Here is a 17,829-nt window from a genome sequence, read left to right as displayed (position 1 = left end):
TATCAATGGGAAAAAAAATGCCAAATGACCTGTCTGAATTAATTCCCCCTTATTATTTGAACTGTATTAGAGGAAGATAGTGTTTGTAACACAAACAGTACAAACATTCCAGAGTTACCTCTTCCAGTTTCAAGTAAAGCCAGGTGCTGTGTACCAACCAAGAGTAGCAGAGCCTCACTAGGTAGGCCATTGCTGTGTTCTCAATGAGTGTTCTCCTGCCAGTCTTCATGGGCTGCTCCTGTGGAGGAGGAGGCATTGTAACAGATGACAGTGCCACAGCAGGATGTGAGCTTTCTCCTGCTTCCTCAGGGAATGCCCTTCCTAGACCTTTCCATGGATTTGAAGTGAAGGGCTAGGGTCTTAGGAACTATGACTACCTGCTTAAGCCCTTACTTAAAATATAAGCTCATGTAAAGATCTCACATGCCCTATTCAACCAGCTAAACAGCAGATATTTACTAAAAAGCCTTGTGTGGACATAGTTATGGGTCACCCAGGAGTAAGGAAAAGTTAAAAGGAAAAGCAAACATGCGGAAGTGGGAAGAGAAATCTTCATGACAAGGAAACTGTTTAGCAGAATGCTTGGAACTGTATCCGGTCTGGGCCTCTCTCAAGCCTTGGCTCTCATTTGCCACCGTTAGCCCTCCCTAACAGTGCTTTTCTTCCAGCATCCCTCCCTTTGACCTCCCGCTTCAGGACCAATCTGCATTGTCAATAGCCTTCCTTCAGTTTTGCATAGTCATCTTGCCGGGATTTAGCATCACCTAGGAAACAAATCTTTGGATGCATCTGTTAGACAGGTTCTAGGTTGGGTTAATTGAGGTAGGAAGGTTCACTTTAAGTGTGAACAAATCCTTTCCATGCTGGAGGGGGTGGGGGAAGAGGACGGGTCTTGGACTAAACAGAAAGTAAGCTGAACACTCTGGTCCTTCTCTCTCTCCATACTGTGGATACAATGTGACCAGTTGCCCCAAGTCCCAGCCTCTCCCAAACACAATGCATGGCTTTTTTTTTTCTCTGAGCCAAAAGAAACCCTTCCTTCTTTGGGCTGCTTATGCAATGAGAAAAGTACCTACTATACTATCTCCTTTCCTCAGTTTCAGGTCAGAATCACTTGCTCTGAACTCTCGGTCTACAGAAGGCTTTAGGTTGTAATAATACCCAGGAGTTAATGGTCTGTCCTGGCACATGTTGCTACTGGCTATAGTTTTTCTGTGTATATAGGTTCCCTCATCTCCAACCATAATTGAAACTTCAGGAGAACTCAGGTGTTCAATTCTACCTGGATGAAAGCAAGCACGGAAAATATATTCATTAAACCAGGAATGATGGCGTATACCTTTAATCTCGACTTCAGCAGAGGTGGATGTATCTGTAAATATGAGGCCAACCTGGTCTATACAGCAAGTTCCAGGAGAGCCAGAGCTATGTAGTGAAAACCTGTCTCAAGCAGCAACAATGAAATATATTCATTCTACATATTTCCAAATGAAGGCATGAACAAATGGGTGTCTGACTTAGATACAGTGAATGTGCAAGATTTAGAACCTCAGAAAGACAGACGGGTTCATTTCAGTTAAAGCAGAATTTGCCAGTTGAATTATCTCATGCATTTGGCCATGTACTGGCTACTCCAGCGTGGATGGAATTCTTAGCTTCAGATCTTCTTGTCTTAGAGGTCACTGGCAGCTGTGGCATGATTCTTAAATCCATTTCTCCTCTTTCCTGATCTAAGGGTTAGGGTATATCAGCAACTGTGACAAAAACCAACATCAGAGAAGTAAGATTTAAATAACTGGGCTTTTTTTTTTTCTACAACATGAGGAAGGGTAAAACTCTTTTTCCCCCTTCGCCAGCAAAGAAGATGGTAGTGGCTGATTAATCAGGCCATTAGACACAGTTTTGCTGAATTCTGTGTAAGCAATGATGAGAATTTAGCTTGAATATTCATGTTCTAAGTGCTACATAAGTTGGAAACGCTTATAGATTCACAGAATTGGAGAGCTAAAAAGACCTTCGAGATGATTTAGACTCTGCAGCCCATCCTCCGTAGCACATATAATTTTACAGCTTTGAAATATCAACACCCAGAGGGGTAACAGCAATCGGCTTATGGTGCCACTTCGAACCGGTGGGTAAATTGAGATTATCCATTGAGAATGCCTACAACTGCCAGCTCGTTGCTCTTTCTATTGAGCCTAACTGGACTTCTTACATTTTTTTTAATTTGGTTGTTACGTAAGCAGAAAGAAAACCCTTCATGCTCTGACTAGGTATACTTATAAAAGAAACCACATTTTCAAAAGTCTGATGGTTAAAAAATGAAACAGACATTGAAGGATCATGTTGGCATTTGAAGGGGCAGAATGTGATAACTATCATCCCTTTAAAGACTATAATAGGGTTCAAACAAAGGCAGAGGAGATGCTATTGCATCCCATATACTATCTACATATCCCTATACTCCCATTCTGAAATAAAAGCACATCTCCATTAATTGTTACCTCTTAACTGCAATACCCAGCTTAGGGAGATTTATAACCTGGACTAATGAGTTGCTCTTTTCTCTCGGAAAGGAGTGTCAAATGTCATTCTTACCCTCCTCCAGCAGATGGCAACTCTAGTCTTCTTCTCATTTTCTCTTTCTCCACTCTGAAGATTTCCTCCCCAGCCCCTCCCCAACTCCCCTCCAGAAGTTCATCTGTGTGTTACTGAGGATTGTGGAGACTCAAGGCTCTTGATCTTGACTCAGTCATCACCTTTAGCATATGACTTTCAAGGCCAACCTAAATGGGTCCAGGAAAGAAAAAAAAAAAAAAACAAGAAAACAAAACAAACAAACAAAAAAAAAAACCCCAAAACACAATTAGCCAACAGCTCTAATTTAAGGAAATGAGTTGAGGAAAACTGGATGATAAAGTTAGAGATTCTAAAATAAGATGTGCTGCAGAAATTTTTCATTTAAAGAAACACAAGATATCTTCTTCAAAAGGAAAAGGGAACCATGATTGCTTCAGGTCTAGTCTTTCAGGAGGATTTGGAAGGACAGATCTGATTAGTGTCTCACAGTTTATAGGTAGACAGTGGCCTGTCTCCAAGAATAATAGCAAATAGTGAACTTCCCCATGGTTCTGTTTTGGTTCTTCCTGCAATTTCTTCTCTTTCACTTCTCCTATTTACACAGTGTTTCAGCCAAGGAGGAAAAAAAAAAAATGGCTCCATATGGCTCCTTTGTTCCCTTGCTTTGTAGAAACTCCAGGTGTATGGTTAAGCTCCAGGCCTGCCACTGCTCTCTGGCCACTCCTACAAGAGTGTTCAAGTTAAAACTGGGCTATTCTCAGGGTACAAGCCTGAGGACAACTGAAAGAAATCAACAGAAAAAAAAAAAATGGTGCTCCTTTTTCCTAAAGATGCGTATGGCAGAAATAAACAATCATGGAGAAGCAAATTTCTCAGCATTTGTTTGTCTATAGATTTCCAAACCAAGTCACTGCCTAGATGTGCCTGCTTGTGTGAGGATGTCTTGAGAAAGGCAATAAGGACACAGAAGGAGAGGCCTTTGTAAAGTACGTTTGATTATCTATGGATATGCAGGAAAGGAGGTTTTTTTCTAACATATCCTCTTCTGGCAATCCTAGATAACATGTCATCTTCAAAGACGAAGACATATTGGTTTGATGTGCCAAAAGAAGGGCAAAGGATCAGACCTGAAACATGACAAAAGCAACAGTAACCCTTCTTATTAGAAAATAAAGGGACCATTTGGCTTCTGGGAGTGTGTGGTTACTGGTGATTATCACTATCTTCTTCATATGAAGGTGTGAGCTGTCCTTGGAAGCCACTAAACTACTTGTGGAAATCCACATATGCTGTCATTCAGTGACAATCATTAACTATGACAAGGATTTTAATTCAACCCAATAAATAATTGGCACTGACAATAGGATTCTAAACACAGCCATAATTAATTCACTAATTGTTCCATCTCCGGGTATCATTTGCATGCCTATTTCGACTTTAGCTACAACATATGCCCAAGATTACTTACTTGTTCAACTTGAAGATATCTCTTTTTCCATTTGCTTAGTGTGGGCAACCATCTGCCCCAGAAGCTCTTCCTCCCCTCTTGTTAGGGCTTTAAATGTGAAATGTCCTCCATTGGTTTGTGTATTTGAATACTTCATCCCCAGCTGGTGATACTATTTTAGAAGGCTGTGACTTTTTAGGAGGAGCCTCGCTGGAGGAAGTAAGTCACTGGGGACAATCCTTGAGATCTGATAGACTGACCCACTTCCTGTCCTTGCTTGGCTTCCTGATTGCAAAAAATGATGTGATCAGCTAGTTAATGTCCCTGCTACCATGCTTCCCCAACTTGTTGGGCTGTGAGTGCTTCCTCAAATTTGGAGCCAGTAAAAGTCCTCCCTTAAGATGCTTCATGCCAGGTGTTTGATATTATCTAGTGGAGCTTACACCCTTTTTATATGCGTGCATAATCCCTCTTCATCACAATCCTCATGTGTGGACAGACTTCTTCACTGGAAATCTCAGAAGACAGTAGGAGAGTCATCCTACTGCCAGAGACTATTAGGGAAAATATGGCCAGGTTGAAGAGGGAGACAGTTCAGATGCTGTGGGAAGTTAGGAGAAACCCCTCATTTACCAAGTCAGGACGCATTGCCTTGCCTCTATGGGCACATGTGGCTTTCCTCCAAATAGCTAGTCAGTACATCCTCTTGACACATGTGTCAGGTTTTTTATTTGACTCTAACAGCTCAAGCACTCAATAGAAATCCAGAGGAAACTTCTAGTGTGCTTCTTAAGGCTGAGGACTGGATAACACCCAGTTGCAGACCTGCTACAATTGGTTTGCAGTCATTCCTACAAACCAGCTTGCACAATGAGCAGGAACTATGTCCCCTCCTGGCCATTCCCTTCTTGTATTCTGTCCTTGATCTCCCTAGACAAGGTTGTCCTACAGAACCACACATTCGTATCCTATGGTATAATCTTTGATCAGGGCAGATACCAGGAATTCATTTACTCCATACATGAATGGAACAATCTTATACCAGAAACATGCTAAAGGTTTTATATATATTATCCATCTTTACATTCATAACATACCAGAAGAACCACACCTTTTTGATTATGTGTGTTTGTTGAGAATTATTATATAACATGACATTAGAGGACATAGCAGAAGGCAGTAACCATATTGGCTACTCCTATAGATGATCTATGTTTAGGTAAGGCACATAACATGGAAAAGGAGATAATAAAATTAATCCTAGATCTTACATTTGAATCTAGAACTTTCTGACCTCTAAGTCATTATTATTTTTTTGTTTCATTTTACTAATGATACTGACTCTGTATTTTATACCTTTAAAAAAAATCCAAAGTGAATGTGTAGTAAATTATTCTCAGTAGTTCACTTACAGGTAATCTGACAGTCTCTTTGAGCCAGGGTTTGTATATTTTTTTTCAACAAATATTGCATAAAATAATGGGATCTTTCTCAGATGTGGTATTCTGCTCTGAGTGGACTATTAAGCCTTCTAGAAGCTGCCTTCTTAGGACTCCATTGGTTCAGGGGTCCATTGTCACCAAGTGGCTTGTTGCTTATGATTGCATTTAGTAATATAGCAACAGGCCCACCAGTGTCTTTATTAAAACTTGCTGTAGGCTAGCATTTTCCCCTGGGTCAGTAATGAGTTTAGAGGAATGGATGTGGAAATGAGATTTGTTCTCACCAGTGGAGTGAATTATGTCTTGTTGGGGCCCCCAGGCTAATATTTCAAATTTGCCACAAGGTACTTCATCAAAAATTCTATTTCAGTTCCAAAAGGACTGTGGATGCCTATTAGCAAATTCAGAGCATGCCTTTAAACTGTATATTCTTTCCCTTCCCCTGGCTCTGTCCACTGAAGGCTTTCAGAATTAGCAGTTTGTGAAAATGGCCCATTTCCACGGGCCAGTGAATGGTGCATCGAAGAAGGGAGGCCCTTTTATCTACCAAGACTGAGTCTGTGGCAACTGAGGTGAATCAAATGAAGAGAGTATGGTGGGGGGAGGGGCACACAGCACATTAAGAATGCGTTGTCAAGCCAGTCTGGCCTAGCCAGCCCACACAGGCTCCTGCAGCAGGATCTGTATCAGCTATCTTGTCTTCAAACATCCCTTTGCTTGTCAGACCTCCTTCGAATGCCCCTGAGGCGAATGGAGTAAGCAGCAGTTGTCTCTGGAACATTTGTGTTTGGGCATGTGGACGGGTGAGTGTGTGTGCGGATGCTCTATCATCCCCACCCTATTCCTTGGGAAAGGGTCTCTCACAGAGCCTAGAGTTTGCTGTCTTTGGCTAGGCTGATGACCAACAAGTCTTGGAGGTCCTCCTATCCCTGCCCATCTCCTCATCTCCAGTTCTGAAGTTAGAGGCATGGACAGCCACATTCAGATTTTTCTTATGGGGCTGGATATCTGAACTTAGATCCTCATGGCTGCACAGCAGCTGCTCTTACCACCGAGCCATTGCCACAGCACCAAGGTCTAGAATTTTTGGGCATCTGTTTCAATTCATGACAACATTCCAGAGAAACTGATCACAGAGCTGGATCTATCGGTAAAACAGGCTGGCTCTGAGAGGACTGGTTATCAGTTGCAGAAGTTCCAGATCCTTGGTAAGAAATGAAGCCTCTGGTTATCCTTATGGATGTTCTCTGTGGTGGAAAAGGGGTGGAAACCATCTAAGTGATAACCCTGGGTTAATAAGTCATCCACTTACCACCTATGCTGCCGTTCAGATATAGGATTATATTCCTCTTTAACCCTTTGTTATCAGAAATGGCAAATGTAGAGTCATCCTCACCCCATGACACACTGACTTGGCTTGAGAATAGTGCAAGGATTCCCTCTTTTCCTCTCAGTCAACATTACATTTATAGCACTAAAAAGTGGTCTCTTCCAAAATCTTTCCTGAAACTGCGCTAAGCTGTGCATCATCTAAATTTTTAAAAGTAAATATATTAGTGGCTTCACGCACCTGACTCCAAGTCCTCTACATATCATGTGGAAGCTTCTTTTAGTTATTTTTTTCTTAATTTAGGTGTGTTCAATGTGTGTGTGTGTGTGTGTGTCTGTGTCCTTGTATGCTCCTGTGTGAGTGCAAATGACAGAAAACAGGGTCAATTTTACTGGTGTAGGACTTGCAGGTGATTGTGAACTTCCTAATATGATGCAGGAATCACATTCCTGTTCTGCTCAAGAGCAGCAAAACAACTCTTAAACTGCTGAGCCATCTCTCCAGCCACTCCTTCATTTTTTAATCTGTGTCTTTTGGCAGACACTATTCTTGATTTCAGGGTTATTTTCACTCAGGAGTGAGTTTCTGCTGGCCTCAAGTCCTTTTGGAAGGAAGAAACACATGAGTTGCATTTTGGTGAGGATTCCATGTCCTGTGTTGTAATAGGACAGGCAGCACAGGCAGCCACTATCCTCATTTGCATGTCTGAGTTTGGCTTTGCAACCTGCCATGCACGTAGACCCATGATATTTGTTTAAGCCAACAATATTTGTGGCCAGTGTAGAGTTTTACATGCCCTTGTCTGGGAATCGTTAGATTAATTACTCATGTGTACTTCCTTGGCACTGTGAACTGTCCCTTACCTCCCACGGAGCTGGCAGCCTTGGGAGCTTTGAGCTGTCTGTTTTTACTGGCTGTTAATTGTTAATAGATTTCCAGGTGTGGGTCATGCTGTGTTAGCATCAATCCTTCATTTAGGAAGGTCTGAGGCTGTCCAGGATGGAGAAAAGGCAAGCGATAAACAAAAGCTGCAGAAATCTCAGCACCCTCACTAAAAACGTCAAGCCCTGTAATGCTTCTGGCAGTAAAAGCAAAATTTATTAGCAAGCGAACAAACTTGCCCAGTGAGAAAGGAAAAAAAAAGTGAGGAGAGAGAGAGAGAGAGAGAGAGAGAGAGAGAGAGAGAGAGAGAGAGAGAGAGGGAGAGGGAGAGGGAGAGAGGGAGAGGGAGAGAGAGAGAGAGAGAGAGAGGGAGAGGGAGAGGGAGAGGGAGAGAGGGAGAGGGAGAGAGAGAGAGAGAGAGAGAGAGAGAGAGGTGGAAGAAAAAGAAACCATTTAAGAAATCAACGTCATTTTTAACATAGGGTTTAGGGAGATTATGCGTTTCTTTTCTTGTTCTTGAGATAAAGACAAAAGAGAAGTGCTTAGGGTGAGTTTTTAATACTTCTCATGGAGAATATGTATACTAAGAAGCTTGGCTATCCTCCTGTCTAGAAACAGCATGTACTGGTGCAGTGTTCTGTAGACTGCAACCGAAACCAAATACAGCAACTGCTTGCATTCACAGAGGTTGTAAGCTCATAACAGTTATCAGTATTTTTTTTAAAAAATGCCAAAAGAAGTATAAAACTTTGCGACTTGTGAAAACAGGAGGGAATTCCATTTCAGTATGTGTGGACCAAGCTTCACGGAGCTACACATTCATATATATATTGTCTGTGGCTGCTTGTTTATTATAATGTCAGATTGAATTGCTTGTAACAAGGGCTATATGTCATAGAACCTGAAATACTCTGATGCTTTATTGAAAACCGTGGTGAACCTTTACATGGTTCTATTGAATTGACCCAACTAGTAGTCTGTAAGAAAAGGCTACATACATCATCTTTTTCTTTAGTGCAGTTCATGGTGGTCTGGTCTTCCTTTTGCAGGAACTGATGTTCTTAGACATCTGCTCAGTCATTTCAGGATTCCAAGGGTTTACCCCTGACAGATCTATGCCAGGCTCTTTAAATGATAGGAGAAGCCTATTCACTCTAACTTTGCATTTGCATATCTTATAAAATTGTGTTACAAACTCCAGGACTGGCTGAATCTTTAATGAGAAGGGAAACCTTGGCTGGGAAGATTGGGTAAAGTACCTAGTGTGCAAATATGAAAATGTGAGTTGAGATACTCAGCATCCTTCTAAAAGCCAGGATAATGGTGCACACATGTGACCCCAGAACTGGAAGAAAATGTAGACTGAGGTGGAAATAGTGAGATTCTGATGGCTCACTGGCCACTAGTACGGCTCAGATGATCATAAATTCTGTCTCAAAAATTAGGAGGAGAGATTGAACAGGACAACCTCTGGTCTCAATAGGTACACACTTACATACATATGTAAAGATACACACACATACACACACACACACACACACACACACACACAGACATTCCCCTACAGAAGATAAGAAATCAAGCCCCATTCACATACTTAACTCACAATGGTGCCCTGGGAATTGGAGATGTGTTGGGGTATGAAAAGGAAATGGTAAAAAGAAAGGCCACCCTTCAGACTGACTCCAAACCATCCTGCCTTGGTGTCTGACCATTTTTGCAGAATGTTATACAGGGCTTTATTAATCATACAATGCTATAATCACATCAAAAATAATTAGAGTAGAATACTTCATACAGCTGTCTAATTTATCTCCCAAATTATTCAGGACAATCCTTACAACCTATGACTTGAAAAGGTGATTCTTGTCTACTGTGTTTCTGGTTTTGTACTGAGACAGGAGAACATCAGAAAGCCCCAATCAAAGTTCCTAGCTGGTAAAATGTTGGATAGCTAGATTTTCAGTTCTTCCTTTGGACTACAAAATTCCAATCCAATTTTTTCTAAGAATGCAAGAGTTCTGACTCTTTGTTCCAAGCTTTTTATTAGAAATCATAGATTTCCACACATAAAACAGCATATACAAGATTTTCAGTTATAACTACAGAGATCCAGAAAGCCTAGATTGTGTTTTTAGATTCGCATGTCCATTTTTAGATTTACTGAGACCAGAACTCAAACCTCTCTATTCCAGCTGCAGAGCTTCTTTTGTCCATGATGATAAACAAAGCTTTTTGTTGTGTTGTTGTTGTTGTTGTTTTTAACAATTTTTGGTTATGAGAATGTGAGGGTGGGGTGTGGGAATGGATGCACAGTGTCTAATGGAAGCCAGTAGAGGGTGTCAGATTCTCTGTAGTTGGATTCTCGGCAGCTGTGAGTATGACATGAGTGTCAGAAACTGAACTCTGATCTTTTGGAAGAAGAACAAGCACTTGTAACCACTGAGTGGTCTCTCTGGCCACTGATGAACAACTTTTGAGCATGCAGAAAAAGTTAGGAAATTATAAAAGAGATGATCTACACACGTGTGTTAGTCCATTTAGGATGTTGTAACAAGATGTATTCCGCTGGGTACTTGCAAGCAAATCTATCCCTTGCGATTCTGAAGGCTACTTAGTCCAAGATTAAGGTGCCAGACAATTCAATGTCCTTTGAGTTCCATTTCATGTAAACAATGACACCTTGTCACCATGCTCTCCTACAGCAGAAGAGGCACAGAAAAGTCTCTGTGGTCCCATTTAAAGGATGTGAATTCCTCTTATCAGGACTCTGCTCTCATGACCCAGTGAGGCCCTCACACTGAAAGGTATAGAATGTTTAAGCCATACAAAAGATTAACGGGACATGATCATTGCAACTGTAAAAGCCAGCACTTAAATTTTATAATTATTATTTCCCTATATTTGCTTGATCAGATACCTATCATCTATGTAAAAACAGTCTTAAAAACAGGAATTTTTAGCTATCAATGTACTTCCACCCCTGAATACTTCAACACACAGGTTATTATTCAGAGTTTTATGTTTATTTATGTCTTTGTACAGATAAAAGTATATACACAGTGAGATGAGCAGGAGCTTTGATAGATGCATGCCTCTGTGTCTCACAAACTCAGAGTACTTTCTACTTCAAAGGTTTCAAAACATGTTACATCTTACTTAAACAATCACCTTAAACTCATTTCCTGTAGATGATATATTTGCAGCTTCAGAAAACATTTTCTAGGGAAATCACTTGTGTAAATGCAAGCATAACTTTCAAAAGCAGAGCATATAAAGTGCTGTTCGCCAATAGTTGAAGAAAGTCACTCTATATGCACCTTTCAGTTCAAGGTAGAACAACACACAAAATCATGGCAATATACTCATGTGTTTAAGGGACAGGCATATTCAAGAAAATAAAAGGGTTACAGAACTTCAGAGGGGTTTAGCATTACCCAACCTGTACCTGCAGAAGCTGTGCTTGAGCACAGCTCTATCCCTATGTTCTGCATCCCAGAAGAGAACCAAATAACTAGGGAAGCTCTGACTTTGAGGGTTGTAGACTTTTACAAACAAAATCGTGAGCCAAGGCTGGAAAGATAACTAGGTGGTTAAGAGCACTGACTTCTCTCCCAGCAGATCCATATTGAATCCTCAGTCCTTACAAGGCATCTCAAAACCATCTGATACTCTAGGTCTAATGGCTGTGATGTTCTCTATTTTGGCCTCCTGGGACACAGGGCACACACATGGTGCACAGACAAACATGTATAGATACACACACACACACACACACCATAAGATAAACTCTTCTAATTCACAAACTTTTTCCTCTCTTGTATAGGACTGCTCTATTTGGCTGTATCTGCCTTGCCACTTTGCTTCTATGGAAACAAATCCAAAAAGCTAGAGCAGTTTTGAGAGACAGATGCTGACGAATGATATTCTACACTGCCTTCCCACACATCCTGCAGGGTTTATGAGCACTCGCTCTCTGTCTCTGTCTCTCTGTCTTTGCCTCTCTCTCTGTTTCTCCCTCTTCTTCTCCCTCCCTCCCTCTCCCTCCCACCTCTCCCTCTCTCCCTCTCTCTCTCTCTCTCTCTCTCTCTCTCTCTCTCACACACACACACACACACACACACACACACACACACATACACACTCCTCTCTCACCTCCATCCCCTTGGTTGCACCACGAATGAACTGGCAAATGAGCAGCTGTGATATATTTGGTGCTTGAAACTGATTGCTGACTGTTCAGTTCAGACTCCAGGCATGATGGGAAAATCTCTACCAAGTGGGAGCATCTCAAAGCCACTTAACAGTCAAGGTTTCATGTCAAAAGGTACAGATAAATCGTATCAGGACCTAGTGACATATCTTCCTGTAACATAACTGACCCAACAGCCGAAGGACCGTTGGTCAGAATCAAGGGCATCAGCTTGCCTATTGTCGTCAAAGGTCTTCTCCCTTGATTGCTTCCTTCTAGCATTTTCCAGCAGCAAAATTATAAGAGTAGTATTTTGTGCTTCAAGCAGTGCAGGGAAGGTTGAAAGACTACGAAGAGGGAATATGCTGGAAGTACTTCTGTGGGAGCTCTAGAAAATCCTTTTAGAAGAAACAGAACATTTCAGAAATAGCTGGGCCTTCAGCCAAAGCAGATGGCCTAAAATGGGGAATGGGAGAGCTATGCAAATCAAATCAAGCTGCTGGCTGGCTGTGGGCACACCAGAGGAACACAGTAGTTGTTGGGTTAGGTGGATGGCTCAGTTTCCTATAGCTGTGATAAAATAGTTTGACTGAAGCAACTTAAGGGAGAAAGGATTTGTTCTGGCTCAGTTTAAGGGTATAATCCCTTCTGGAAAAAGAAAGAAAGAAAGAAAGAAAGAAAGAAAGAAAGAAAGAAAGAAAGAAAGAAAGAAAGAAAGAAAGAAAGAACAAACTTTAAGCCACTGCTCACGTCATACCTAAAACTATGAAGTCGAGAAAAACAAACGTAGGTTACCACTCAGGTCCCTTCTCTTCGTATATCCCTGCCAGAGAATGGTGCTACCAACAGTGCGGCTGAGTATCGCACCTCAGTTAATGCAATCAAGGCAGTCTCACGGAAGCATGTGCAGAGGCCCAGGTGATGTCTAGATTCTGCCCAGTTGTCAACTGTTACGAAACCAAGAGTGAAGGCCCTTGATAATGCAGCACTGACCCTGCATTAGGAACACACACGTATCCAGGTCTAGTGTAGTACTTGGTCGTGCTGGTAATTTCAATGTGTGGAAAGAGGATGGAGAACAATTATCAATGTCAGGTCAGAATCTACAACGGAGTGAATTCAAGGCCAGAATAAACAACAGGAAAGTCTGCCTCAAAAAAGAGGAGGAGGAAGAAGAGAGAGGGGGAGAAGACTGTGTGGGGAAAATGTTTGCTGCACAAGAATGAGGACCAATGTTTAGGTCCTCTGTGTGGGAGGAAAGGGGTTACTTAGGGCAAGGTGTCTAGTTAGACTAGCCTGGTTGATGAACTCTGACTTCAAATGACAGCCCTGCCTCTGGAAATAAAGCAAAGATAAACTGAGTGAGGTGCCTGATGCTCACCTCTGGTCCCTAACATGTCAATGGGTCCACGAGGGTCCAAGTGCATGCACGCCCTCACATGTGTACCTGCACACATTTGAACATGCACACACACTATACACATGTTCACACACATAAAAGGACAACACATTTTTGAAGGATGAGGAAAGAAGAGCATAGGTATTGTCTTTTGTCCTTGGGAGCTCTGACTTGCAGACTCTAGAGACCTTCCATACAGACTGGTGCAGAAGATGACCTGTCTAATAAAGCCAGGACAAAAGTCCTCTAAGAACCTCCAAGAGATCAACACATAGAAGAAAGTGAGTGCATCCTGTAGGCTCCAACCTTGTGGGTTTGCCTAGCAACTTGAGAGAGCTAAGTTGTTGGTCAGGATTCAGAGGAGCAGCAGCACGATGGGACTCAGCAGTCTTTGGATAGGCAGAATCTAAACGCATGAGATCCACAAATAAGAAAAAAAAACAGTGAAAATGAGATGGAGCATTAAGATAAACAGAAATGCACATTCTCTCTGATTACAATCAGAGCTGACTATTTTTAGTGAGTATCTGATGAGTCGACTTCATTGTGCTTCAGAATGGAATGCCATAATGACTGGCATTTTCTCACTATTGGCCAGTAGCTGAACATATGGATCTCCACAGACTTGTACACGGGTAATACGGAGGCCGACACAGCACATTTTTTTTCACATTCACAAAAGGCAAGCCATCGCTGCTAATCATAGAATATATGTGTGCAGCAGTTTGTGTGTAGCATACTTACCAAATGAGATGCAATAATCAATCTTCTTTCCCAAGGGTGAAATATTTTCAGCCACAAACTCTGAGTTAGTTGAGATCAGATGTATTCAGGGTACTATGGCTGTGAACTAATCTAAAATTTAGAAAATTTGAGGAACAATTGGCTAGGTGACAGCCCTGAACTTGAATGAAGATTAATGAGACCTCTGACAAAGTTTTCAGTAGATGGGATTCTTAATTTTCTTTTGAAGATGAGCTTTGATAAGGGCAAAGAGTATCTTTGTAGAAACAATCACAGGAAAAGAGAAAAAGAAAAATATTGTGAAACTGCTCTGCAAATACGTTCCACTGAAGGTGCGATGAATGCTGTGGGCAATCCCCCCACTCTACAGTGAGAGCTGGATACAGATACCTCTTCCAATATAGATTAACCGGTGCAGTTTCCAGCTGGTGAGATGGCTCAGGTCACGATACCTGCTACCAAGCTTGATTATCTTACTTTGATCCCTGGAACACAAGTGGTAAAAAGAAAGACCTTACTTCAGCAAGTCCTTTGGACTGCCACATACAAAATTTGGAAACCAGGTTATTATAGTCTCTCTAGCCTTCACCCAGTTGCAGACATGTGTCTGCACAGGCACCTTCACCGAAATAAATGTAAAAGGAAAAGTATCAATTTCTTTCAAAGATGATTTGGGCATTTTCCTTTGACCCAGATATAATGTTACATAATTACATGTTTACTTGCTTTTAAAATTAGTTGTTTGCTACTGATAAATGCCTCCCATTGACAAGATCTCCTAGTGATAGAGAAGATGTGTAGGATAGACCTACGCATGCAGGAGGTACCTGTGCTCTTAGAGACAGGGGAATAAAGGGAAAGAAATAAGCTTTCACCAACAATGAAACCTATCTATACCTCTGGGGATCAGATGAAGTAGGAAGTGCTGCAACGTCGAGGGTGGTGGTGTTCAGTTCAAAGTAGCTCAAAGTCATTCTGTCTTGATATTTTTTATAAGCCGAATATTCAGGGGATCCCTTGTACACTGGAATATCACCACTTTTTTAATAAAGTGTCTTGGCAGTGCTAGTTCACCTGCTTACAAATTTTTCACCAGGTGCACCAATAATTGAAGGAAAAGTGATTAAGTATTTTTCGACTTCTTCTGAATCACATGTTTTTTTTTTTTTTTAAATCTGTGCCATACAATTTACTCCCATCTTTGCTGGAGTCTTTATGGACATGGAAAATCACTATATTCTGCAAAGCAGCCCTGTAGTTAGGGAATTCCAGCCTGTGACTGCAAAGCCCCTTTCTCTAGCAATGCCTCTCAAAGAGGTTTGAGTTAGCTGTCTGTGTGGGCTGTGCTTAGGACTAATGGTTAATCAGTAACTTTCTCTCTTGTCCCATGTGGCTGCATGCCTTGTGCAATTTTATGGGTCTTAAGAAACAAAAATCTTGATTGTTGTAAATATAACCTGAGAATGGTTCTGTTTTTTTAAGGTTTTCATGGTTCTATTTATCTCAGTCTTCATGATTTGTCACTGGATCATGAGAAATGTGGATCTCTTACCAGTTTTACTCTATGACACCCACAAGTGTGTCCAGATAACATACAGTCCCATAGCACGCCACACCTATGTCAACAAGCTCTATCTGACCTCAGATTTGGAGTTTAGCATGTACACTGTTCTGGAGATTAGAACTGGCTTTCCTGGGTGGATCCTGCCAATTACCAGATATAAAATTTGGAAACCAGGTTATTATAATGGTACACTTTTAATTTAGCAGTAATAGAAAAGCCTAATGGAATGATTTTTAATGGAGCTATGTAATTCTACCTCAAACCAGGCACAAACTCAAAATTAACTCAAAGCACATTTTACTCATCTGGTAAAGTTCTCTGCTACCTGCCTCATGATATGAGATTGACCCCTCCAACCCTTACGCTGGAAGAAGAGAACAGGCATCCCAAGCTGTCATTTGACCTCCAAATGCATGATAGAAGCATTCAGTTTCCTTGAAACACACACAAGGACAAATAAGCAAAATGCATGTTTTTTTTTTTTTTAAAGTGTAAAAGCTACTACTCATAGAGTAGTCCTGAGGTAAATAAAAAAAGCTGTAGAGGGTCTTGTGAGATGGATCAAAAGTAAGAGTGCTGACCATGAAGCCTTTCAACCTGAATTCAATCCCTGGGGTAAAATAATTCCTGAATGTTGTCTTTTGACTCCCACATACCTGTCACGCATGCATACATGCACATAATACAAGTACAATACAAGTACACATGTCCTTGACAGAAGAAAAACTAGATGTAAGCCAGACTTCACCAGTACTGAAGGCTTTCCAGATGAAATAATCCCAAGGAGAAGATAAAAAGATAGCCCATATCATGAGCAAAAGTAATTACATATGACATATCTGATAACAGTCTTATATGAAGAACATATTTTTAAAATTCTCATAAATTCAGTCATGAAAAGACAAAAACAATTAAAAACATTTTTCCTAACATTTCTGCTCTTCTCTCACACTAAGTAGACACCAACTCTATGTGCTTGGAGTTAGCATCAGACCCACAACTGGACGGTTGTGTTCTAGAAGCCTGTCCCTGCTTTAATCACTAATCACATACTTCTAACCAAATTTGTAAATAGAGCCTTTCCACAACCATCCTCAGAGTCTATAATTTGCTAGAACAGTTCCCAGGACTTCAGAAGGCACTTTGTTTATGTTTTACGAGTCACTGGAAAAGATTCATAAATAGGCAGATGGAGAATTTATACAAGCAGGTCTGAAAGGACTCTGAATGTAAGATTTTCTCTCCATACACGTCCATATACTTCATGTTTCCAAGCACAGAAGCACTCAGAACAACTTAAAAACTCCTTGTATAGATTCACTGATGTGGGGTTTTCCTGTTGCTGTTTGCTTTATACTGGTGGTTTTACAACATAGGTGAGATTGCCCAAATCTTTCAGAACTTAACCTGCAACCACTCACACAAGCGTTTTTCCCAGAGGTCTGCAGCAGAGTTGAAGCTCCCACTTTCTAAATGGGCATTGGTCTGATCGGTGAGTAAGCTCCACCTTAAAGCTGACAGTGAGGCAGAGACTCTGCAGCCAGGAGTTGTTTCTTGAGTTCGTGAAAGACACTTAACCTTTCTTTAGGTGCTTCTTAGCCCTTCGAAACGATGAATTCATGAAATTCTTAGGACGAAACTAGAAAATATCATCGTGAGTGAGGTAACGCAATCACAAAAGAACATGCATGGTATGCACTCACTGATAAGTAGACATTAGGCCAAAAGCTCTGAATACCACCCAAGATACAATTCACAGACCACATGAAGCTCAAGAAGAAGGAAGACCAAAGGGTGGGTGCTTCAGCTCTTCTTAGAAAGGGGAACAAAATACTCACAGGAGCATATATGGAGACAAAGGGCAGAGCATAGACTGAAGGAAAGGCCATGTAGATAGTCACCGAACTCCGACATTATTGTGGATGCTAAGAAAAGCTTGCTGAAAGGAGCCTCATATTTGTGTGTCCTGAGAGGCCCTGTCAGAGCCTTGGATACAGAGTTGGATACTTGCAGCCAACCATTGCACTGAATGTAGCATCCCCAGTGGAGGAGTTGGAGAAAGGACTGAAGGAACTGAAGGGGTTTGTACCTCCATAGGAAGAACAACAATAGCAACCAACCAGACCCCCACCAGAGCTCCCAGGGACCAAGTCACCAACCAAGGAGAACACATGGCTCTGGCTGTATATTTAGCCGAGGATTGTCTTGTCAGATATCAATGGAAGGAGAGGTCTTTGGTCCTATGAATG

At 41.4% G+C, this 17,829-nt stretch overlaps 1 protein-coding gene across 5 annotated transcripts in view; it reads left to right on the top strand.

Moving 5' to 3' along the window:
• Ctnna2 (catenin alpha 2) overlaps positions 1-17,829 on the top strand; it is a 1,018,271-nt gene that overhangs the window by 650,904 nt on the left and 349,538 nt on the right. Inside the window, exon 8 of one of the 5 annotated variants that reach the window (XM_052174027.1) lies at positions 7,579-7,584. The exons of the other annotated variants lie outside the window; for them this stretch is intronic. Coding sequence (XP_052029987.1) covers positions 7,579-7,584 — 6 coding nt within the window. The remainder of the gene's footprint in view (positions 1-7,578; positions 7,585-17,829) is intronic. 5 annotated transcript variants of the gene reach the window in all.

This window comes from Apodemus sylvaticus, chromosome 2 (genome assembly GCF_947179515.1).
Source record: "Apodemus sylvaticus chromosome 2, mApoSyl1.1, whole genome shotgun sequence".
Classification (NCBI taxonomy): domain Eukaryota; kingdom Metazoa; phylum Chordata; class Mammalia; order Rodentia; family Muridae; genus Apodemus; species Apodemus sylvaticus.
This window is presented reverse-complemented; position numbering and strand designations above follow the sequence as displayed.